Source organism: Syngnathus typhle, linkage group LG9 (assembly GCF_033458585.1).
Source record: "Syngnathus typhle isolate RoL2023-S1 ecotype Sweden linkage group LG9, RoL_Styp_1.0, whole genome shotgun sequence".
NCBI classification, from domain to species: Eukaryota; Metazoa; Chordata; class Actinopteri; order Syngnathiformes; family Syngnathidae; genus Syngnathus; species Syngnathus typhle.
In genome coordinates, this window is record NC_083746.1 from 2,246,479 (window position 1) to 2,270,632 (window position 24,154).

Consider the following 24,154-nt stretch of genomic DNA (forward strand, 5'->3'; position numbering starts at 1 on the left):
GAATATTGGCAGATGTGACTAGGAAGTAAAGCAGTAATAATAGTAAGTGGCACAATGTGCAAAATAAATAAATAAATTGCTAGCTGTTGTGCTATCTATTCGGATCCCTATTATCCACACGTGTAAAGTCTCAGAGGATTGTTTTTGTTCCAGCGCTAACCCGCTTGTCTTACGGCGGATTAGCGTTGTTTTTGTCGCCAGTCAGAGTATCCCGGGTCGATCTTTTTAGATGGAAAGCAGCTTTTCATGCCCGGTGAATTTATGAGGGGTCGACAGCTCCTTGTGGTGTTTTTTTTTTTTTTTAGGGGGGGTTCAGTGAGTGGCTTTTTGGAGGGGTAGGAGGGTCAACCGGACAAACTCCACTTTCTCCACACCGCCTTTGTTCGGGCTTCTTTTGTTGCCGTCGCCCAGAGGGTCCATACCACCGTGGCGTCTGATGTCAGCATTCATTATTGATTTTTTTTTCAAACCAAGACTCTTGCCGTTCATCAAATTTGCAATGAGGCATATTTAAACTCGTCTGGGGCGCGGGGTCGCCGGGTTGTTGTCGTCTGGGCCGATATGAAAGTTTGATGTCGGGACAACCGGATCGCCTTATTGCGCTTTCCGTCCTGACTCATTTTAATGAATGCCACACAGAGGCAAAGACGTCTCCTCTTTTTGCAGTTTGAATGGGCACTTAATCGCGATGATGTCACTCAACCAATTCAAATTGCTTATACAATTCAAATAAATTCTCGTGAGCAAATTGATTCAAATTAATTCTCGTGGTTATTTCCAGTGTCCTCGCCTTGTCCACCTGGGGGTAGTATAAGACAGACATATGAAAATACTGTACATGGAGATGGTCTCAGCTCTTCTCAGCTCTTCAATACGGCACTAATATGAGTTGTTCTCTGCAGAGGATAAAGAATATGTCATGTAATTATTGTCCACCTGCATGCGTTGCTGAAAGGTAGCCGAGTTTTAACGCCATAGAATTGGATTTTTTTGCTGCTATCGTGGAACTTGACACGAAAGATGTAAAAAACCAACAAGTTTCTAATTTCCGGTGTCGCTATCCAAAGTTCAAAGAACTAACAGGAAATCGATACGGCTGAATCTATGAGGTTCTTGCTCCTTGTATGGTAACATTGTTTGATATTTAAATATCTGGTCGTGAAATGTAAAATCAATAGGGTTCTCACTCCACAGTCAAGACAGCGACCTCAACTTTAAACACCTGGCAGCAGTCGAAGATGTAAAATTCAATTGGGTTCCTGCTCCGAGCATACTTGAGCTTCACCCCGAGCACCCCCAAGAATTCCGCTTTAAAAATGAACAGCGTTCTTGCTGTGTGACACCACATCCATAAACTGAGTGAAGCTGACTGAAATGAGGGTCGTGCTGGTGTGGATACTTCTTCCAGAACGGCATTGAAAGCCAATACTGGGATATAAATGACCCACGCAGCGTTAACGGCTAGCACTGCGGCGCTAACAAGACACATCAGCAGGACGTAGTCTGATCCACCATGTTGGAAATGAATAATTCCCACATGTGTGTCTGAGTGGAGACCCCCTCCGAGCCCCCTTCTCGCATTGTTGCCCGGCGTGGCCTTGGCTCTCTCTCTCTGCACCCGCCACGACACTCAACCTCAGTGCGGCGTGAAACCAGACACGGCCGCCGCAACCTAATCTGGGCGAACAATCCTAATCATGCTAATTAGCTCTCCATTAGCGTCTACTGTTTGCCAACAAAGAACCGGTCCAGTTTCACTGGTGGAAGGATAACTTTGTGGTTAACCTATAGCACAATAAATGCCTGACTTTGAGAAGTGGGGCTATTCACAACTTGTTACTGTGTGTGTCTGGATCTGTGTGTGTGTGCATGCGTGACGGTATTCTTGATTGTGTGTATTTTGAGTGTTTGTGTGTGCATGCATATGTCTTGTGTGTGTGTGTGTGTGCATTTGTGTATCTTTGTGGACGTGAAGGCATGTGCCTTTTCTCCGGCTTCCCTGGTGCGAAGAAAGGAGGCGGAGGAGAAAGTGCCCGACCGAGGTGGCCATTGTGGGGCCAGGAACACTGTTCCCATTGAAGGGTGTGTGTGTGTGTGTGTATGTGTGTGTGTGGAGATGCATGGCTGCTGCTTCCAGAAGCTTTAGGAAGCAAAGCAGTTCATTCAACGCATGGTAGCAAGCGCATTAAAGACATGCGGGTTTGTCGAGTCCATGGACGACTTCAAATCGGCCGTCTTGGATGTTTGCGAAAACACTTCGAGTTTTTGTTATTCTTTCGTTCATCGTCCAAATCACTCCTGACAAAAAATGGCATTAGTCTTCAATAAATATTGTCAACATGGAACATAATTAGCAGTTAGCTTAATTTTTAGCTGAACAACTTTCGGGTGGTTCTGTTCATGTGGTGCGGATTGTACGAGGTCCGGCGTTTGTTTGTTTTTTTCTGATGAAGTGAAAGGCGGCAAAGTGCTGACGTGTGCCGCGTCTTTTAATAAGGTAAAAGCTTCAAGTGAAATGTCCCGGTAATGAAGCCGAGAGTGATGCCAACGTGTCCTCAATCACTTTGACTACAAATCGCTTAGGCAGGCTTCAAACACTCCAACCCTGGCTCCGCCCCCTAATTTAAAACCATATGACTACCCTGAAGACCTAAAACCCGGACCCGAAATCCTATCCCTTATGCTTGAAACCCGGACTTTAAAACTATGTTTTGAAAGCCTCATTTGAAACTTGCACTTAAATTCGAATCCCAACCCAAAACTGGCCAGTTTTAAAATCCAGACCATAATATAAACGAATGCTCCTCATAGTAATCTTCTCTAATAAGTGTGATGTAATGTCCTCTTGAGGCTCCCTCCACTCGACTCAACTCTACTGCTGCGTTTGTTTTGTTTTGGTCGTCACGGCAACAGCAGCGGCGAACAGGAGGCGCGTGACAGTGATGAATGTGCCGGCCGAAGAAGGCCAGCCTCTCGGCCTCCGCCGATTCCATCGCAATGGATGATTTACTACGCATGAGAGATGGCAGAAATTAAGAAATGAAATTCCCCTGTCCTTCAATTTAGCATCAATCCACGCTGCCGCTGCCACTGGCGTCTCGTTTGAGGATGGCCCTTGTAGCACGCAATAAGAGCCGGAAGACGGCGGGAATCACGTCTGCGTGATGGAGATAACGAAAGCACCACTTCCTCCTTTCGGACAGTGGCCAGCCTATCATGGTAGCTCTTATTAGCTTTGCACGCACACAAACGTTGTCTTTGGCCAATCGTGATTGTCCGCCATCCTCTGTGGTCGTTCTCTGCTCTCGTGGTTTCGCTAATGCTAAAGCTTTGGTGAGAAAACCTGATTTGGCGGTTTGGAGCGAAAAAGTTTTGTTGATGAGCGACAGTTGCTCTTTGATGATAGCGTCGTGGGGAAGACATTTTTTAGTTGAGTAACAATTCACGTGTCTTTGATGAGCGACAAAGTTACACCAAATTTCTGTTCAATGTTTGTCTTTGATGAACGATTATTAAACAGAAGGTCTTTGAGAAGACAGTGCTACACGACGGTTGTGACGAGCAACCAAACGGCATCACAATTCCCATGATGCATTGCTAATGTAGTCTCATGCTAATCGTGTTAGTGGCTTGACTTGATTCCTATAGATTTTTTTTTTCATCATGTTCAATAGGGGGGGGGGTCCAAGGAGGGTCTTCTTTCCTGGAGCTGAAAGCTGCTTCTGTTTTTCGAGGGCACGTGCACACAGACGCACACACACACGGACGCATTCCACTGCGGGTCAGGTATCATTGGCACGCTATTTCCACAGCACCTGTCAACTGACCTGTGGAATTCGTGCACCGCCTCAGTTTTGAAAAGTCAGAGCATGGATGAACATGCTAGCCGCCAACTGGTTATAAATCAAAGACACATTTGTTAAGTCAAAGCTTTTTCGCAGGAGCATGTCACGGTATCCCGTTAGCCGCAAATGCTAATGCCGGTGTCTTTGATGAGTCCACTTTTTCATTCATTATGAAAAACAGGTTGAAATTGTTTTACTTCGAATGGCAGCATCGTGCCTCTCCGGAAATCAAATTCCACCAAGAAAAGCAAAACAAGACACGGCAGACCTCGGTGCTGGCCCTCATCCAACATGGCCGCCTGCCTCGCCCCCCACTTGACCACACGGTCGGGGGTGTGCGTGCGTGTGTTTGTGTGTAAAACACAAATGGAGGATTTGAGCTGTGATGTGCATTAAAAAAAAAAAAAAAGACGGCGAGCCATTAAAAAGCTTCACTCAGAGCGAGGTGTTCAATGTCCTGCCAAGTGCATACGATATTACAGCGCTCACTCAGCTTGTTTTTTTTTAATGGCCTGAATGACTTTTTTATGTTTGTCTCGAGAAGATTCCATCAATTTGCTTTTATACGCCGTCTTCGCTGACAGGGTCAAATCGGCACTTGAGCGCTTTCTACAAAAGCAACTGAGTTACTTGCGACTCAACAAGTGACACGTGTCTTTGAGCAACCGAGTGTTGCTTTCACCCTGAGCAACAACAAAAAAAAAAATCTTTTTTTTGACAATATCTCCTACAAAATTGTGCTGCTTTCCTGGGTTGCGTTGCTGTAAGAAGTCCAACGTCCATCGGTCTGACTGAAGCGGCTCATCAATAATCATCACTCTCAAATTCTCGTCTCATCAAAGACCCCATCGATCCTTTTAACTGATGAGCTTGCGAACGTGAGGCAAATTCTGAGCAAACGTCTGCACATCGTCCACTACACACCATTAATTAAAGTCTCCCAAATCTTTTTTTTAAGGGCTGAACATTTACAGTCGTTCTAATTTCTTAGGATCATTTCCTGTGATTAAAAGAAAAGAGAAAATATTTTTATCCTCAATGCTTCTTATACTGAGCGTCTTTTTTGGTGGCAGCTCCATCAGATAAGAGCCGGCACGCTTGAGTGAAGTCATCTCGCAGGAAATCCAACGTTGACCAAAATAACACCTGGTGACGTGTTTCTATGATCCACTCGCTCATTTGTCAGCTTGGCTGCCAAAACACGAATGTGAGGAGATAAAGGCCAAAGTTCAAAGTTGAGCCGACGTGTAAACACATGTCAAATGTTGTGATGGAGCGCATAGGAGGAAGAGGAAGGGGGAGGGGGGAAAGGTGTCGAGCGAATGAAGACAAGAGAAAGTCTCAAAAAAAAAAAAATCATATAGCTTTAAAATTCACCCCATTTTTATCCTTACCAATTTTCTTTCTGGAATAAAATGTGTACGTGTGCGAGCATATGTGTCACGCTAAAGGCTCGATGGGAATTCTCACTCCTGACTTGGTGCAATGAATACGTGTGATAATGAAGATAATGGGAGGGGGAGGGGCCAGTTTGCTATTGGCGCAGTCTTGTGGGGGGTTTTGGAACTTGGAATTCTTCCCGCCGCTCTGAATGCATTCCCATCTTACTTCCATGATGATGCTTGTCCACAAATGCGCAGGCGTGGAGTTTTCTTTCTTTTGCTATTTTCCCTCAACTCGCATAGGATGAAGAGGGCGTGTGCGCCGTTGTGGGACGGAACATGTCAGCCAATCCAAGCAGCTGCCTTCGTTGTTTTACATTTTTTAAAAATCAGGGCAGGTTGAAGCACCGCACACTGCTTGGCTATTTGTTCCAATTAGTCGGATGGCTTTCATTAAGCGCTAACTAGCGTGCACGCGTCACAAATTTTTCCACTCTTGATTAGCTTAGCGGCTTCCAACGCGCTTGAACTCTGATGACCTTATAGGGTGCACGCATTCTGGCCCCGCCCCTCCCCCCGAGTTCCATTGAAAAGTTGCGGGTTTGTTTACGAGAGCGTCAGTGTGGGTCTTTGCCGCGTTCATGAACGGCTGATGAATGAAAGACTCAACCCTCCTCCTTCTCGCTATCGCCTCTCCCAGGATCGTGGTGAAAAGGAAGCCCCGCCCACCCCGTCCCCCTTTGGAACCGGCCTGCCCCACTCCCACCCTCACCCCCGCGCCCCAGTGATGCTAAGTCGGTGAGTAGCCTCTTTCGTTTTCTCACTTTTTGCCACCTTTTTCTATGCTGGGAAATTCCACGTTTTTTTTCCCCACTTGGGGCAGGCAGGAATTTCTCAGCGGAGCATGAAAGATGAAGACGCACAGGCGCTTACTTGGTGTGCAAATTGGCACATACTTACTATAAAGCGGAATGATTTTGAAAAAGAATCACATTTTGCTGCAATATTGCCATTCCATTGCAGCAGTAAAATAAAATACCTTTGCCCACAGAAAATCTAAAAAATATATATTTATATTAGTAATATTTATTTTCTGTAAAACACATTTATTTATTTATTTATTTATTTATTTATTTATTTATTTATTTATTTATTTATTTATTTATTTATTTATTTATTTATCCATTTATTTATTTATTTATTTATTGAAACATTTATTTTCCTAATTTTCCATGGCATCCATGACTAATAAGGAGGTTGTCCAACTGGCATATTGTTTTTGTTACCTCCGCCAAGGCTCCCTAAGCCTTGTTTGCTGATATTTGCTTGAGGATGCTAAGAATGCGCCGGAAGAAAACAAGTTCTTTTCACAGGCAAACTGGGGTAGGGGGTGTCACGTTGGTGCGTGATGGGGGGGGGGTCGCTCTTCAATCTCCCTGGCAAACGAGCACGCCGCCATTGTGGCACGGCCACGGCGCATTAGTGCGCCTTTACAAGGTGGGAGCATTCAGCGTACAAAGATGGGCACATCCTTGGACAGCCTCACACTGGGGGCCTTCGCTTCTCAGCGGCGGGAAGGGGTGCACACTGAGAGGGGTCCCCCCCCCCCCCCCCAGTGTGAGCAAGGCATGCGGGATGATGATGTCATCGCTTGGCTCTGGCCACGCCGCCTTACCGGAGACTTCGTCACTAGACTTGATTTCGACTTGACAGACTTCATGTACATTCTTCATTTAGACTTCACATAATCTAATTCTACACATCGTTTTGATGACACTACAAACTTGATTTCGACTTCACGTGGACTTCATTTAAGTTTCGTGATGTCATCAAGCTTTCATGTTTCATGAGGACTTTGAAACAATTTCATATTTTCTTTCAACCTCCATGTTGATGTGAAAGACTCTTGCACCATGTTATGCAGAACTTCATTCATGACCTTTAACCTTCGTTTTAACGTCTTTGACTGGATGTCCACTCGCATTTTTCCACTTTTATTTCCCATCCCTGCTGTGTTTGTGAGTGCTCAGTGTCTTCTTTTCTTTCTCCTCTCATCAACTTTTTATACATCCATGATTGATGTCCCGCTCATTTGTTTTCCCCCCCTGGGATTTTTTTAATGACTTTTTTTTTTTTTGGCTCTTATGAAGTCCATCGCTCAGCTCAAGTGGGGCTGGCAGCCTTTGTGTTGGAGGGTCGTAAGAGGGGGGCCGCCGGCTATAAATCGCTTGCTGATCTTTGGAAGCTGCGTCCGAGCTGCCTGGATTCCGGGAGGCTAACTGGCTAATGATTAGCCACCTCCTCCGGAGTTTCTGGGAATCCCGTTGCCATCGTTCCTTTATATGCCGACATGGATGACATTTTACTCAGGTGGACGTTTGGTGAGGCGAGGGTGTTAGCATTAAAGCAATGTGTTAGCATTAGCGCCACGGATGAGAACAGATTTGAACCCGAGGACCAATTCGTGGCTGCCGGTGAGTGCTCGCGGGATTACTGCTCAGCGCGGATTAGCGGTTAGCGGCTACGACCTGTTTTGTAATTGGAGCAGGACCGAGGGGGTCATACTGAGGGGTCACACAGAGACCAGCAGCATAAGTTCAGTTTGTGGGACTTTTGGGTCCATGATTTAGCTGGTGGCATGCTAGAAAATATATACGATGGAACTGACTCACTGAACTGAATTCTTGTGGAGTTCTGATATTGTTCTATGCACCGTGATTTTTGACGAGCACAATGTACTGATGAATAAAACTCGTAAAAAGAAAGTAATATTGCCACAAACTAGTAATTTAAAAGAAAAACTGACATCGGTAAAACTTGACGGAAACATGTAAATATGAAACAATACAAAAATATTCAGAAGAAATTATTAGAAAATATTCAATATGTTATATTAAATATGAAACAAAATATTAGGAAGAAATTATTAGAAAATATTTCAAAGAGTTTTTGTTAGCGTGAGGGTCACAAGATGGCTGTTTTAATTGTCCTTATTTTTTTCTTTTTTGATTTCCTCCTCGGTGCCATCAGAGGCGTTACGATGCAGGAAGTCAATGAAATGTCTGTCAAAATAAATCAGCGGTCAGATCAAAAGAAGAAACAAGGACTCCTTTGAAAGAAAAGGACATCGTTGCTTTTTCGCCCCCTGTGTGTTATTGTTCTTCCCCTTTGCACATAATCAATCAGTTCTCTTTCATGCCTCTTTTCTTTTTTATTTTTTTTTCATTCCCAGGAACAAAAGGTTTGATTTGGACCGCCTCGTTCTCGTGTCCGCTGCAATATCCATTTTCATTACAAAGATGTTAGCCTGACTCACACACTTGCACATGCACACGCACCCAAAAATCAAAGGTGACTCGATGGCTGAAGGACAATCGAGGCCTTCTCGATGCATCGTGACACCTTTCAGCGAATTTAATATAATCATTTAGATTAGTTAATTACGGAAAATGACATCATCTCCATGCAGAACATGTTGCAGCAAGCACATGAGACAATAGCGCTATGGTTAGCATTAGCACGAATAAAAATGAGCTGCCTCTAGGTTCTATCCTGAGAAAGCATCATTTTCAATGTTACGATGACGAGAGTGAAAATTATGAACCATTAAGGAAGAAAGGTTGTTCCTCAGCAAAACTGCTTTTATGATGTCTTGAAAACATAAAAACCTTGATGGCCTTAGAAGTCTTTCAATCCTAAAGACTGAAGTGACAGTGTTTGGTCTTTGGTGACTTTGACAGGATGCCAACTCAACAGCTTTTTGATTGATTTTTAAATTGATTCGGCAAATCTCCGCAGTAGCCCATTCCAGCTGTACCTTGTCACGAGATGACATGGAAAACGTAATCGGTGTATTTATTACATCGCGACTGGATCACCACTATCACTTATTTCTTTTGGAATCAGCCAGTCCGCGCTTAAATGGCCTTAGATGTTTTCAAAGTGCTTTCAAAGTTGAATTTCCTTGAGATAACCAGTTCATGTCTCGGTTCTCTAAATCCAAAAAGATGATTTAGCATAAAGGGGGCTGTTGAGATTCATCCGAGATTGACGCATCATGTCGGCATTAGCATTCAGCAGCCAACCGGATTACTGTCCCGCTCCAGAATGACCTCCTTTATTTTATCCAATGGCATTTCTATGCAGTATTAATCAGAGGGAGCTTTTAGGACTGACATCTTTTCCCAACTTTCAATCTTATTTTTTTTCTCTTAGTCTCATTGTGTGACTGCTAATGAGATCTTGGGAGGAATCTTCCATTTCCTGCCAGGCTGGATGGCATTTAACATGAAGAACAGATTGTTTGGACACTTTTCCACACGCGTTTTTTCTTGTTTATTTTTTTTTCTTTAGCGGGTAAAGCGTGACGGGTATTGCGAGACCACAAAGCAATTACACGCGGCTGCAAGCTGTTTGGGTTTTCATTCAGTGACATCACACTGGATTTAATTACATATGAATCATAATCAGAATCATTATGATAGCAGATTAGTAGCGTCAAGCTTCGCAGTCTTGCTTTTGTTTAGGATACCGTGTTCTCCTCATTAAGAGTTTCGCAAAGGGAACAAACATTTGATGACATTGACTACATTTTGTCATCTAATTTTGACTCTTTTTTGGAAATGGATAGATTTCAAGCAGCTACTTTGGCTAGCGTCTTTCTTATCCCAAGATATTTGAGTCATACAAGTACAGAACGTACTTTGTATCCCCTTAAAACCTCCGGTGGCAGAATTATATCCCATCGGGTCGTTTCTGGGGTTTCCGAGCAGCGGCAAGAAATGCTAAACCGCTAGCTCGCAAGCTAACAGGGCTCTTTTCAAATGGCGGGAAGGAGAGGAGGCTAAGCTAGCTAGCTAACAGCATCCTTTAGTGTGATCAATTTCACGTCAATGTGAATGTGATGCGGTAATTGAACGTAAAACTTAAAAGCTAGTCCACTCCAGTTAGCAAATTGCTAAGTGATTGTTAACAAATCAGTAGTCAATTTGGTCCGCTTAGTGTGGAAGCTGGTTTGCGAGTCGAGGAATGACAGACGTCTCCGTAAATGTCCGAACTTTTTGGCCCACTCTTGTTTTTACACCACCACAACAAATTGAATCCGTCTGCAAAAGTGACTCATCGGTGTTAGCTCAAAGGCACCCTAGTGTGTGTTTGTGTGTGGGTATCTATGTGTGTGTGCATGTAGTTGTGCACCAAGCTTTTATTAAAGCTGTGCGGCAGTGGCTTGATGAATACCTGCCGTTAAAATCCAATAAGATGGATTTGTGGGTTTTTCCTGGCTCTTGTTACACCAAGTCATTATCTCTACCCAGCCTTTCCTGATCAGCTGTTTGGGTGCGAAGGAGATCAATGGCGTGTCACCAACCCGCCACGCCGTGTCCCAATTGGTCACCGGCGACATTAGCTGTCGCTGTGAGCTGGCGGCAAGCGCAAAGCATCGGCGGCGATGAAATGCCAGCGCTCTTAATTGCACCGCTCGCCGGTTTTTATTCTTCTTAAAAAGCTTGACAGGACGGTTCTCGCCCAGAATATAGCAATTTTTGGGGGAAAGATATATTTTTTAGGGATGAAGTAGGTCTATTCCAGTTTTGTTGTGGCAAAATATAACTTTTTGTGATCAATTATTACATTTTGGTGTGCAAATATTGCATTTTGAAAGCTAAATATTCATTTTATGCCATAACTTGGGCCATAAAATTGTGATGAATATTGTATTTTTAAGTATTTTCTTTTGTGGACAAAAATGATTTGTCACCACTTCTTTTTGCAATATTGAACTTTTTAGTCCAGATTTAGCATTTGTTCTCAACTTTGTGACGGTTCTCGCCCAGAATATAGCAATTTTTGGGGGAAAGATATATTTTTTAGGGGTGAAGTAGCTCTATTCCAGTTTTGTTGTGGCAAAATATAACTTTTTGTGATCAATTATTACATTTTAGTGTGCAAATATTGCATTTTGAAAGCTAAATATTCATTTTTAACTTGGGCCATAAAATTGTGATGTATTTTTAAGTATTTTCTTTTGTGGACAAAAAAGATTTATTACCACTTTTTTTGCAATATTGCGCTTTTTAGTCCAGATTTAGCATTTGTTCTCAACTTTGTGATTACTTATTGCATTGCTGTGCTCAAATATTAACCTTCTAACCCTAAGCCTTCCCAAAATGCTGCTTATCAGTGCTAATCAATAAACCCTGCGCTCAACTGTGTCGAGTAGCCCTGCGCAGAGTTCCTAATCTACCGCCTCTGTTGTTTTCGAATGTTTTTTTTTTTTTGAGCCACGGTAAGCTTCCCCGTTGCCGTGTTTTGTCCGAGTCAAGTCAATTTGCCGGCCGTCTTGTAAGGCTGCCCTATAAAATAAAACGTCGCACTCATCCCTCAGCAGTGATCTGCATGCCAACCACTTTGCGGCCTAATAGAAAATGTATAATGCGCCCTTGTCGGCGGCGGCGAGGCTCATGAATAAAAGCGGTTTCGCTGGCGCGCACTTGCAGGCCACTCGTAAACATGCTGATGGAATGCAATCAGGTCCGTCCCTTTATTTACATAACGTACGTGCTTGTCTGTTTTCCCAAGATCGTTTGTCAAATCAAGTTTTTCAGACAACTTCATCATTTAGTGAGGAAGAAAATATTACATTGACCTGGATTAGCTCATTTGACTATCATTTTAACAGCAACTCACAAAGCTTTTTTTGTGGCCTATTCAGCCGTAAAAAAAATTTCCTCAGCTGATGGAGTCGGTACGTCCGACCGCCGCGTGGCGTAAACACGTCCCGGCGGGGGAGCGAAGACGTCTGGCACGATAACAGCTGATAACGGCTGATAGCCATAATTCCTTCATGGTCCCCCGATGTGGAGCATGTGAGCAATCCGGCACGCAGATCAACACACAAAAACAACTGTGTGTGTGTTTTGGGGGGGGGGGGGGGATCCTCACACTCAGTGTGGGAGCTTGGGGGGTGACCTCAATCAGGCCTCGAGCTTACAGTGCCAGCACACAGGATTTGGACGCAATGTTCTTTTTTAAACAATGAGGTCAAGTGTGTGTGTGCACGTGTGTGTGTGTTTTATCAGGCTTATTGTGCTTACCATTCTTCTTTACACTGCGTCGTTGGAACCTGCAGGCGCCCGCATGGACACGGCAGGTATTGCGCAACTGCAAACAAAGCCGGCCGTGTTTTTGTAAAATACGATTTTTTGCCTGATTAAAAAATGTTGTTGGTGTTTTGGGGGCGCGTCATTTGATTGGAGTGTAAGTAAGTAGCGAGGCCTCCGTCTCCATAAACGCGGACCGTTAGCCACAACTCAATCAATCCAGCCCATTGATTCAGCGAGGAGATCACCCCCCTGTTTACGGCGCTCATTTTCCCGCTTAACTTTTTGGGCCAAAGAGCACGGCCGTAAAGTTCGCCCGGCTGTGACTTTACACGAAAGAAAAACACCCGCGCTGGCTTTTAATCGACAGCCGTTAAAATTAACGCCGCGTGGCGTTTTACGGCCGCTTTTGCGTCCGCCGGTATTCCGCGAAATGACGCGGGAGAGATAGCCGTGATGACCCCTGACCTCATTCTTAATTCTATTGCGAGTCGGTGTTGATTTAAGGGCAAGTAGATAATATTTGGATTTTTTTTCCTTTTTTTGGGTGATATTTTTAAAAAATAGAGGAGAATTGGTACTGATAACTCTTGGCCTGATTCTTGATTCCATTAATCACACTGAGAGTTCCCGTTAGGTGAGTCAGCCCTTTAATTGACACGACGGGGGTGCACGAGGAGGGCGTGGGAGTCGCCATTGATGTGATAGCATGAAAGATCAACGCAAATGTCAGGCAGCCGCCTTTCCTCTCGGGAGGCGGCCCAGCCAGAACTAAGAAAAGGTTTCCGTTTTTTGCCTGTGATTAGGAGCAGCGGACGATTGAACAAGAGCAGCCGTCATTTCAAATCGGGATGTGATGAAATCTCATTTTCTCTTCTTTGCTATCAGGTCACCAAATTTCATTATTCTTTTTTTTAGTCAGTTTTATCGAGTAAGTCAAGTGAGAACACGTTCTCGTTTACAAGAACGACCTGAAGTCAAGGTGTGTGAAGTGTCACGCCCAAGGCCACAACGACACATGACTCGGACAGAAATGGGTTCGGAGCGCCGACCCTCCGGTTACCGATCGACTCGCTCTACTGCCTGAGCCACGGCCGCAAGCACTCGACCCGGATGGCGACGCTTGCCGGCGGGTTGCCGTGACAACTCGCTGGCAGCTTCTGCGAGGCTGCGCCTTTCTGATTTAGAGGCTGCCATCTGGACTTAGATTGATTTTTTTTTTAAATAAAAAAAACGACAGATCAGCTCGTTACCTTGACGATCTTAAAACGCTTTACAGCAACGAGCGGTTTTTGTTGTCGCTTTAGACTAGGACGGTTGTCTGACATTTTCATCGGAGGGTCATTTGGAATATTTCCATTTTTGTTGTTGTTTTTTTGGCTTGTGATTTGGTCAGACAGCTCTCAAAATTTGAACCGAGTATATAAGACAGATGGCCGATGCTTAATTGTGAAAATGGCAGTGAAGTTTGATGGATTGCAGGGAAACATCAAACTATTTGTAAAATTCCGCCCCCGAAGCCAATTTCACCTAACAGGATGGAATTTGGTGGAAATGTCTATCATGAGTAGACCCACAAAAAAAGTCTCAAGAAGCCAAGCCAGAAAATTCACAGCAAATCTGTCGTCCTTGTTCAAAGCGGCCATTTCACGATCAAATTAGCCATTAAAATGTAAACTACACCTCCATCTTTTGTCCAATTGTGCCCAAATTTGATGTGTGACACTAAATTGTGAGTCATTTTCTTTTTTATTATCGTGTGTGGGCGTAGCATGGCGGTAAACTTTGATGACTGTTCCCTGAAAAGCTCCCGACACGTACACCAGCAGCAGCGGCAGCAATAATGAGAAACTTTTATTGATTTTTAAACACAGGGTTTTTTTTGTGGGTTACTCCATTTACGGTTCGATCCGGCGAATAATATTTATTGATGGAAGCATTAGTGAAGAAAACTCACTAGTGCAGTGGTTTCTAAACTTCATTTGGATTTGAAGTTCATATGTATGGTGGTACTTTTTTTAGGTTGTGTTTCACAAAAAACAATAGTTTCTCACCCAAAAGTGGAGCAAATAAGTTTTTTTTTGGTACTATTCTTATTTTTAATATTAATAACTGTTTTCCCTTTGCAGCTGCATCCCACTTGGCGGTTAAAGGAGCGGTCGTCACCATGACAACGTCCATGGCCGGCCTCCTCCTGCTGAGGCTCCTCCTCCTCATAATCCCGTCGACGGCGGTGGCAACGGTTCTTCCCAACGCTACGTCAGCGTTCTCGACGGTGTCGCTTTTCCAGCCGCTCAGCCAGCCCGAGTGCTCCAAGAAAGAACATCCCAAAGTATCCACGCAAGGTTAGACGTCCATGTTTGCTGTCCTTGGCCGTGTGAGCGAGATAAGGCTTTAGGTTTTATATACAGTATATATATTGGATTATACTTTGTGATTAGAAGAGCAGCACAAAGTTATATTAGTCCTGTAAAATGGGTTCTTTTGTGTTGGTTCTTTAATTGGCACCAGTGAAAATGCGCTACGTGAGCAAACACGCACAAATTGTTGTGTTTGTTTTGGGTGTTGTGTTGTTTGTCTGCCGTCTGGCCCAAAAAATGAAACCAAAATTAGCTTGCAACTGAGCCTGAAAAATTGAAAGACAGAAACTTGGAGCTGGATCGGCTATAGCATAAAAATGGCATCAGGAGAGCCACATCTTCAAAGCTGCCCCAGTTGTCCTTCGGGTCTTGGGTCGATTGCAATTTTCGGAAAGTTTGAAGGAGATCACTCAACATCTGCTTTTCTGTCCAACCTCCATCATAACGGGTCTGGGGATCGGTTGCCATGGTGACCATGTTCTCTTGGAAGCCACAGCGGTGCTCGGAATGGGGTCCCCGAGCCATTTGGCTGTTTTTAGGCTGAACGTTAGCAAATAGACGCTTCAAGTCATTACGTACAATCTGGAAACAATTTGGCAATTGAATCTGAATTGAAAAAAAAGCTAGTCGAAATGAGCTAAAATTGTATGTTGTCAAGCAACTGTTAGCCTAGCTAACCATTCTGGATGGATTTTGTGGTAGAATCCATTTAGCAACCCGGTTAGCATGATGCGAAATGTGCTAGCAGACTTTCTAGGTAGCGCTCGGGCAAATCAATTTCTTTCCAAGTGATTTGCTTTGTTTTTTTTGTGACTCTCAAGGCACTGCTTTTCGCAGCCGGCCATTTTTTTTAGTGAGTAGATAATCTACGCAACCCAACAATATCCGTTAAAATCAAGCGGCTGGCTATTCCTCCTGGGATCCAAACGGTTGCGCTCGTTTTAATGCCACCTTTGGAGGCGAAGTAATCCAGTGAATAAGCGCCCACGTCGTCATGCTCTGTTTTCCCCTCAAATCACGGCAAACTCCCGAGAGACACAAAGATATTTATTTTGTCTTTTTCTTTTTTTTTCTCTCCGCGCTTTCCCGGCTGCCGCTCGAGTCTTTCTTCATCTAATTTGCTCCGTCTCGTCTCCTCGCCGCAAATGCAACAACGCTTCGCATCACCTTGTGAACCGCGCGCCGGGGTAATAAAGGCGGGAGGGCGGGAGGGAGGGAGCGCGAAAAAAGGAAAAAAACAAAGCGCGACGCAGCGTTCTTCAGTCTTGATTACCGAGGCGGCCCTAATCGGAGCTGCCGCGCGAGCGTTTGCGGGCCATCAATCATGCCGTTGGAAAGGCCGCGACGGGACCGGCGCTTTGTAAGTTGGAAGAGACGACGGCTTTGAAAGAACAAGTCGTTAATACGCCATAATAAGTCTCCTATCGATAGCCATCGATGCTAACGCAGCTAATGCTGCCCTTCAATCAAAGTCAACTTTTTATCCCATTTATGTTTCATTGCCGTGTTAATAATTTCCGAGCGAGAAGGTGCCACGGAGGAGTTTTTTTTTTCTTTCTCCCGGCTGCTTTAAACAATTCTAGTCTTTTAAAGCCGACGAGTCGGAGAGGAAATCAATGCCGTAAATCCCGGCTTTCATCGCAATGCGCTGCATTAGCATGCTAAGGCTAAAAATGAAAGCGAGAAAAGACAAATGTTTGAGTTTGGTTATGGTGACAGAATGACTTGACTTGCACGCTTAAAAGTTTGGAGACCAATATTTTGTAGAGTTCAGCTTCAGCAGAGTTGTGTGTTAACATAAACTTGCCACCATCAGTCCCAAGTGTTTTGGAATAAATACTCTCTGTAAAGCTACTTTTGCAAGAGAGATATGCGAAAGACTTTTATTGTGAAAGTCACAAGTACTGACCGTTGCTTCCAACTCTTATTTTGAAAGTGTCCTGTCTCTCTGTTATTGGGATAGCCAATGTGAACCAATTGGATTTTGTAAAAAAGACATTAAAATAAAATATTTCAAATACAAAAAATAATTATTCCCCTTAAATCAAAATGAAGCCGCTGTAACATGACAAAATATTAAATAAGTGAAGTTCTGTGAACGTCTCCTCGATGGATTGAAGTTGAAAGCGTGGCAGCAAAAATAAAAACCGAAACTAACGCTCGGGGTTGGCAAATAAACGGTGAGAGAAGCGGGAGTTCAGTGAGGGGCTGCGGCGAGGGGTGGGCGGGCGATCCCAGCTGTGGGCCGCTTACGAGGGGATTGAACCGGCGGTGCATATAAAAAAATCTTGTAAGCGGGAGGATAAACGCCAATCATCCTCACTGCAGGAACTCTCAGCAGACGAAGGTTTACTCTCTTTTTAAGGAGAACGAGAAGCGGGCGGGGCCCACTAACTTTCTGATTGAAGATTAAATACTCGACAGAGTCCTTTTCTTTTACTGCTCACCTTTGTTTGTCTATGCTCGTTTCATTCATGCGACACTACGCCGGGCTATCTATAAATATAAAGATAAATAACGAAGATTAAAACAACTGTCGAAAACCAAGAGCCCGTATTTACAAAACAATCGTCAAGGGCCAAAAAGAATTTACAGATAGCGTTCAAATGATGCGGCGTTGTTTAATTTGGCACTCGAGTGTGATAAACAGTACAAATAGAGTCAAGGATGAAAAACCTTCCATAAATTGTATTGTAATTTGTAGTAGATAATTCATGAAATTACAAGTGAAGGAAAATATGCAAGCTATGCTAGGCTATGCTAATAACTTTGTCTCCCCCTCAGTGCTCAGTCCGTGGATGTCCACGTTTTCATGGGCCGGGGTACGAGATTTCTCTCAGCTGACCCTTGACCTTGCCCGGAACGAACTCATTGTGGGCGCCAGGTGAGACAATACACACACACATCAGGATACGTGCGCACACACACACACACACTGATACACTTTTTGCCCTCTTGCAGGAACTTCCTGTTCAGGTTGGACCTCAGCAACATGTCATTAATCCAGGTAAGCATGTACAAGTTGTACGTTGACCTTCACAATAAAAGCCCAAGGGCAACCACACAGCACTAACGTTAACAATGAAAGTCCTCGATTGACATTTAGGATGCTGTCTGGTTTGTGGAGCTTTGACGATTTTTTTTAAAGTCACTGCGAGGTGAGACGTCAGTCAGATATTTTTAGAAACAATTTCCTGCTCGGCGGTGACACAAAGATGGCGGGAGCCAAGGCCACATTATTGCTTTTCGGAAGCTGTTGTGTGTGTCCGCGTTTTTGTGTCTGTGTGGTTGTGGGCATCTGTGTGCGTGAGTGTGTGTGCAAGTGATTCACGGACATTCATTAGAGACATTCCAGAAGAATCTAGCTCAACACCTGAAGCACCGTCCAGACACGGAGGGCCACAGGTTATTGTGCCGTTGCTGATGAGGGAGGGAGGGAGGTAGGGAGGGAGGGATGATGTAAAGGGGGGGGGGGGGTGCAGGCTATTCATAATAAAAGCCTTGAGTGAGCCGCTTCCATCTTTAATAATAAGTCACACTTTCAAACTTGAACTTAATTGTTCCACTTTGCTTGTTTTTATGATCTTGCATTAAAAATGTTAGATGGGGAGCCTTTATTGTAAAAGTGCAGCTGCAAGTCTTGGAATGAACACAGATGTGATTTACTTTGTTGAACTATATTTTCCCCATTACACCAATTGTGAATATTCTAAACAGGCTAGGTAATAATCTACAGTCAGAAAAGATCCTCTTCAAGGATGCATCGCAGTGCTCCCACTCAGACTTTCCCCGGGCGGCCCACGCCATTATATATATTTTTTTCTGCTCCTTCTGCTATTTTTTTTTCTACTCCTGTGTTGCCGCGTGGGATGCGGGCCGGCGCCGCATTTAGTACCGGGTCTGATGCCTGATTGCCGCCCACCTGCGCCCGTTGACAGTGTGCCCACTCGGAGCTCCCCCCCGCCGCCCCCCCCCCCCCCCCCCCCACACACACACACACTCGTCCCCCGTCACCACTGTGGAACAGCAGGAGGAAGGTGGTGGGAGGTGTGTGTGTGTGTGTGCGGACTGTATAAGTATGTGTGGGATGAATGGTTTGAGAAAAAAAAAAATCAAGTGTCTGATGGGAGCAAAAGAGGAAAATGAGCCTTTATGCATTTCTCATTATTTGCGTCTTCGCATAAACACTCGCATTCATAACCTGCCGGAAACTCATAACAATCAGATTAAAAAAACAACAGCAATAACAACATCTGTTCATCACAATGGATATTATTACTCTGTTCATTCAGTTCCCACTAGCGCACGAGTAGCGAAAAACTGGTCCTAAATGGCTTCTATGAAGCTCACTGGCAGCGTTTTAAGTAACATCTTCATGGTCATGCAGGTCGGAAAGCACATTGCTTTTTTTATTGAAGGAAGGACGGACGGAAGGAAGGAAGGAAGGAAGCTAGCTAGCTAGCTTTTGGCCCCACTGGTTATAAATCTAAAATGTTTGTCTCTTGCTTTTTAGTAAACCTGCCCGGACTTGCTTTTGAAGTGATTAATCTGTAATCTGGTTTGTTTGTCTGTGGCGTCTGGTGAGTGAGCGTCGCTCCGATAATATCAGCGCGGATAATAAGAAGAAAAAGAAAAAAGGGAGTTTGGAATGTCAACACAGTGGCTATCTGCCATTCGCTTATCTTGTTTTCCCTCCCACGTGCTGCTCGGATCATCTCGTACGTCAACGGAGCAAACTACCAGAGACCCTCAGATGATCGCCAAGATGATAACTTGACATGTTTGCGGTGATTTGTGTTTGTTGTTGGTTTGTTGGGTGTTTGTGCAGCTCGGCCATTTTTGATTTTTTTTTTAGCTGTTGAATGACCCACCTAAACCCGAATCCAATCCCGACCCTCAATACAGTCTTCGTTTTGAGTTCGGTGACATTGGTTTGGGAAAATAAAAGTTTATTCTGAATTATTATTTTTTTGTTTTGGTAGTTTCCAAGCTTTTCCAAATTCACCTTTAAACCCGCCAAGCATCCTAAAAAGCTCTCACAGCTGTGTGGACACACTTTTGAGTTTGATCTCGATCTGGTCCTGGAAGCGGGAAGTGGTCCTCGTTCCAACGTCGGCAACAACGGGGTCTTTGAGAACTTTGCAAAACACCGTTGGGAAAATAAATGCAGCTGTTGTTTTAGATGCCGTGTCTGCGCTCGGGAGTCCCGCTGGGCTCGAGGTGGAGGTCTTCAAGTCTTTCCATGAGATCTTTCTTTGAGGTCTTTTTGTCAAGTTTTTTTTTTTTTTTTTGCTTTGTCTTTCCCTGACCTTTCTTCTCCATACTTTTACTGGAGGCTTTCTCATCTCTAGGATATCCTCTACCTTTCAAATTCTCCTCAAAGTGGTTTTGTAAGATCCTTTATGTGAGGTCTTGTCTGGGGATGTTTTCCTAATGTCTCCCCTGGAGGACCTCCTGTCGGGCTCCATCCTTGTGCACAAGGACACGCAGCTGCAGCTAGTGACTTGTGAAGTCCAGAGAGCTTTTGTGGAGAGAGAAAAAGGGGGAAGAGAAAGCTGGAAGCCGAGCCTTTCCCAGCTTGGCAGCTGATTTCATTCACGGCCGCCTTGCTCTTCAATTTGTCGGTAGATTTAATTATTGATACGTCCTCCGAGGGAACGGAAGAGTGTCATGTATAATGTGAGCCGTGTACATTAGTGCCGAAATGATCCATGTCCAGTGGAGATGAATTTCTTTTTTACCTTTTTCTTCCCGGTCGACGACAGAGCGATGTTTACATTATGGCGGTTGGTGTGTCAAATCAAATGTCGACGCCTGACCTTTAAAACGATGACGCTCGCCAAAATGGGGGTGAGGGGAAGTAAGATTTTTTTTTTTTTTTAAGACTGATTCTAATATCAGCACGGGTGTCAAGCAGAACTCTGCAGAACCTTCTCATTATGTTGGCGGTATATTATGTGATACCCTCTACAAAATGACATTTTATTTCATATTTAATAATTGTATGATTAAGATCGACACTCGGCTCCATTCTGAAGAAATCGAGGAGCTCCTCTAACAGCATGTTCATATTAAATCTCGTTTTTATCATAAGATTAACAGTCACTTGATTTGTTGCTTTTTTTTTTAATTATTTCATAGTTTTTTAGTTACATGCTTCAATAATTAATTAATTGGTAAATTAATTAGTTTGTTTATTCGAGGGTATTTAGTTTTTTGTTGCTTAGGAATGTGGCCTTTTTTCATCGTTTAGTGTTTTTGTCAATTCATCATTCACTCCAGTTACTAAGTTAGTTGTTGACTTGGTCAGCTGGTTGGCTAATTTAATGTAGTCAGTTTTTTGTTAGTTTGTTCTTTGGTTGTTTAGCTGTTTCCTTAATGATTTAGCTAATGAGCTAATCGCCTAATTAGCAAGTTTGTACGGTTGGTTGATTAGTTAAGAGTCAGCCAGTTGGTTATCAGGATGTCATGAGATGGTGTACCTAATCAAGTGTCCGGTGGTTGTACAATACGATAGAATACAGTGAGTTTGGGGGAGGAGGTCCCCCACCGGGCCAGACATGGAGTGGGAGGCAGCAGAGCGAGCCGTCTCACGCCGAGCGCCTCTCTTCACCTCTGCGCGGTAACTTCCTGTCGTCAGGTACGAGCGCCGCTGGCTGCCGGGGGAACTGGAAAGACACACTTTTCCGCACCACTTCTCCTCCTACACAATTGCTGCTTTTAGATTAAAAAAAAAAAAAAAAAAAAGCATTTGCTCCCGGTTGACTCAGCTACTGGAGTTGCCAAAGTGTGCCAATTTATATTCATGATTCCATCATACATTTGGAATTTTCCAAAATGGACAGAAAGACTTGAGGAGCACTGAGCTAATGCTGGACTCAAGCTACCTCTAATTAGGCGGCGACCAATCGTCGCTTCGGCACCTGTCAATCAAGACGGTGGCCCGCCCCCCTTCCTTGGCGGTCAAGCTCTGTGACTTGCTGACACCAAAACAAAAACAACCGACTCCTCTTGACAGCCCCTGACAGTCTGATGGGATGACGTCACGGTCAACACACACACACACACGCACAAAGAGGCAGTCAGATGCCTGTGCCATGAATCACTGCTCGGGGCATTGCCATTTTTTCAGTCTCGTCTCCAAGGATCCCTGTCGGCTTAACCCGCTGACCTTCACCGCAAATAGCCACCCCCCCCCTCCCCGAACCGCCCCCTCAAAATACAAACACACACACACACAGCCCATCTCTATCAAGCTCGTCCTTGCCACTCTGGAGAAAAGCCAAAGCCCTCGAACCCCCCCCCCCCCCAGAATGCGAGCCAAAACCTGAATGAGTGCAATCAGCAATGCAATCTGGGAAATGAGCGGCCGGCCTGTAGGTCGCTTTGCACTTTGCACGAGAAATACGGCCATTTGTCTCAAATCCAATAAGGGTTCATTTTGGGTCGTTTTCTTGTTGTTCTCTTTTGGCGTGACTAATGCTTGTTTGGCCTTTATTTTTCTTCCTTTCTTTTCAATCCCAATGCAACAGGCATTTCTAGGTATTAGAAAAATCCTCTTTATTTTATTCTTAAAGCGAATGGAGTGCGCGTAGGTGAGCGGAGCGCCACGTTGTGTATTGTGCTTTCCGGCGAGCGCGCATGAATATTAAAGAGTGTGATTTCCTGGCGGCCGCACAATGAGGCTCATAATTGAGCGTGCGCTGTCCTCGGCGTGCTACATTCCACACAATTAAAGGCAGCTCTGCTTCCCTGCCACCGCATTTGACTTTTATTTGCTTCCTCTTCCACCGCAACATTTTGATTGCGTGCGCCCCGAGCCCGAGCCGAGCGTTGGAGTTCATTTGCCACCATTAGGCAAGGCGACAAGCTAACCTGACGGCGCATTCTTCCCGTTTTCACCCGCCGCCGCACATGAAACAACACGCCGGCATTTGCATAAAACACAATCTGTGGCAAAGGGGGGGACAATGGCGGCGGGGTGTCACAGCGCGCTAATCAAGGCTTAGACCAAATGTGGCGTCGCGCTGATAACAACAACATTGCCAGGCAGTCACAAATAAGTCGAACCGGTCATTTACGATTCAGCGCAGGGCCTTGTTGGTTATTTTTAGTTTGTTGGGTGGTTGTTGGTAAGTGATTTGATGAGTTCATTAGATTGAAATGGAGAGGTTGTTTACTTTTAGCCATTTCAGTTGTTAGCCAGTTTGTTAGCTCATTAGTCGCTTGCTTAGTTGTGTGGTTTGTTTGTACGTTAGTTAGCCGGGTCGTTTCTCGGTTTGTTGGTTCATTGGTCATTTAGAGGTAGTTCGTTCTGGTTAGTCTTGATCAGGTGGTCGTTGGTTAGTTTGTTAGTTGATGAGTATTTGTTGGCAGGTCGGTTGATTGGTTGTTAGTCGGCTTTTTCGTGAGGTGGTTGGTTGTGAGGTTTTCTAATCTGGGTGTTTGTCAATTTGGCCGGTGATGTCGTTCGATAGTTAGGTGGTTAGGGTCTTTGTTTGCTATTTTATCAGTTGGTTGTTAGTCAGTTAAAAGCCACACGACCGCTTTGGATGCAGATTGAGATGACGGGCAGTGTCATGGTTGTCGTGCAAAATGATGACAAAATGGTGACGTGTCATAGTAACTTTGTTCAAGGCTGCGCGTGTGCGTTGACGTGCTGATGAATGCTTCCAAGAAGGGAATAAGTCATTATAAATGTGACTAATTAGCGTATGCTTTCTGTTCTGGGATTAGAGACGGGTAGAAAGGAGCGGTCGCCGGATTAAAGTGCTAACGTTGTGTCACCTGGCAAGTCTCTTAAGATCCAATTAAAATTGTGTGGAAGGGCCATTACAAAAAGGAAACGTGTGAAAACAAACCGAGTCAAAAGAAGAGCGTGACAACAAGAGCAAGAGCGTCTCGCTGAGTGTTTGGGACCGACTGCTTCCTTTTAATTAAAGACCAAGGCAGGTTCTCACACTAATTTGCTCATTTTTTTGTCATTTTGCGGGAAAAGATACAGAAAACCAATCAGGACTACTGTTGCACGATGAGAGGCAAGATGGCAGCTCTGTCAAAGAGACGAGGCGGGACCATAGTGGGAAATTTGAAAAGCTGTTATTTACAATGTACTCTCTCTCCCTCCCTCTCCCTCTCTCTCTCCTCTGGTCTCCTAGGCGACGGACTGGGCGCCCGACGACGAGACCAGGAGGTCCTGTCAGAGCAAAGGCAAAACCGAGGTAGGCTCGCCCTGACTTAAAACCTTCGAAGCGCTTGAAACTTGTCTTCACTTCAAACTTGCAGAAGTCTATGTAAACACGGCCGCAGAGTCATCGTGTGGAAAATCAACTTTCTCTGATTGTCAGCCACAACTATTAGCTCGTTTGCTGATTTCGATCGGTTTTGTACTGATTGCAACCTTATTCACACAAAGGCGTCCAATCAATTCTCTTGGAAAACGGCTGCCTGGCATCGTGTTTCGATGA

The 24,154-nt window shown here is 44.5% G+C and overlaps 1 protein-coding gene across 5 annotated transcripts in view; it reads left to right on the forward strand.

Annotated features, from left to right (window-relative positions):
• The window catches only part of sema5ba (sema domain, seven thrombospondin repeats (type 1 and type 1-like), transmembrane domain (TM) and short cytoplasmic domain, (semaphorin) 5Ba), a 42,290-nt gene that overhangs the window by 1,488 nt on the left and 16,648 nt on the right, over positions 1-24,154 (forward strand). For 4 of the 5 annotated variants that reach the window (XM_061287313.1, XM_061287315.1, XM_061287316.1 and 1 more), the window contains exons 2-6: positions 5,928-6,025; positions 14,457-14,672; positions 17,472-17,571; positions 17,649-17,694; positions 23,846-23,908. In XM_061287313.1, the coding sequence (XP_061143297.1) occupies positions 14,495-14,672; positions 17,472-17,571; positions 17,649-17,694; positions 23,846-23,908 (387 nt within the window). In that variant the 5' untranslated portion in view covers positions 5,928-6,025; positions 14,457-14,494. The remainder of the gene's footprint in view (positions 1-5,927; positions 6,026-14,456; positions 14,673-17,471; positions 17,572-17,648; positions 17,695-23,845; positions 23,909-24,154) is intronic. The other variant, XM_061287314.1, reaches the window with a different exon arrangement.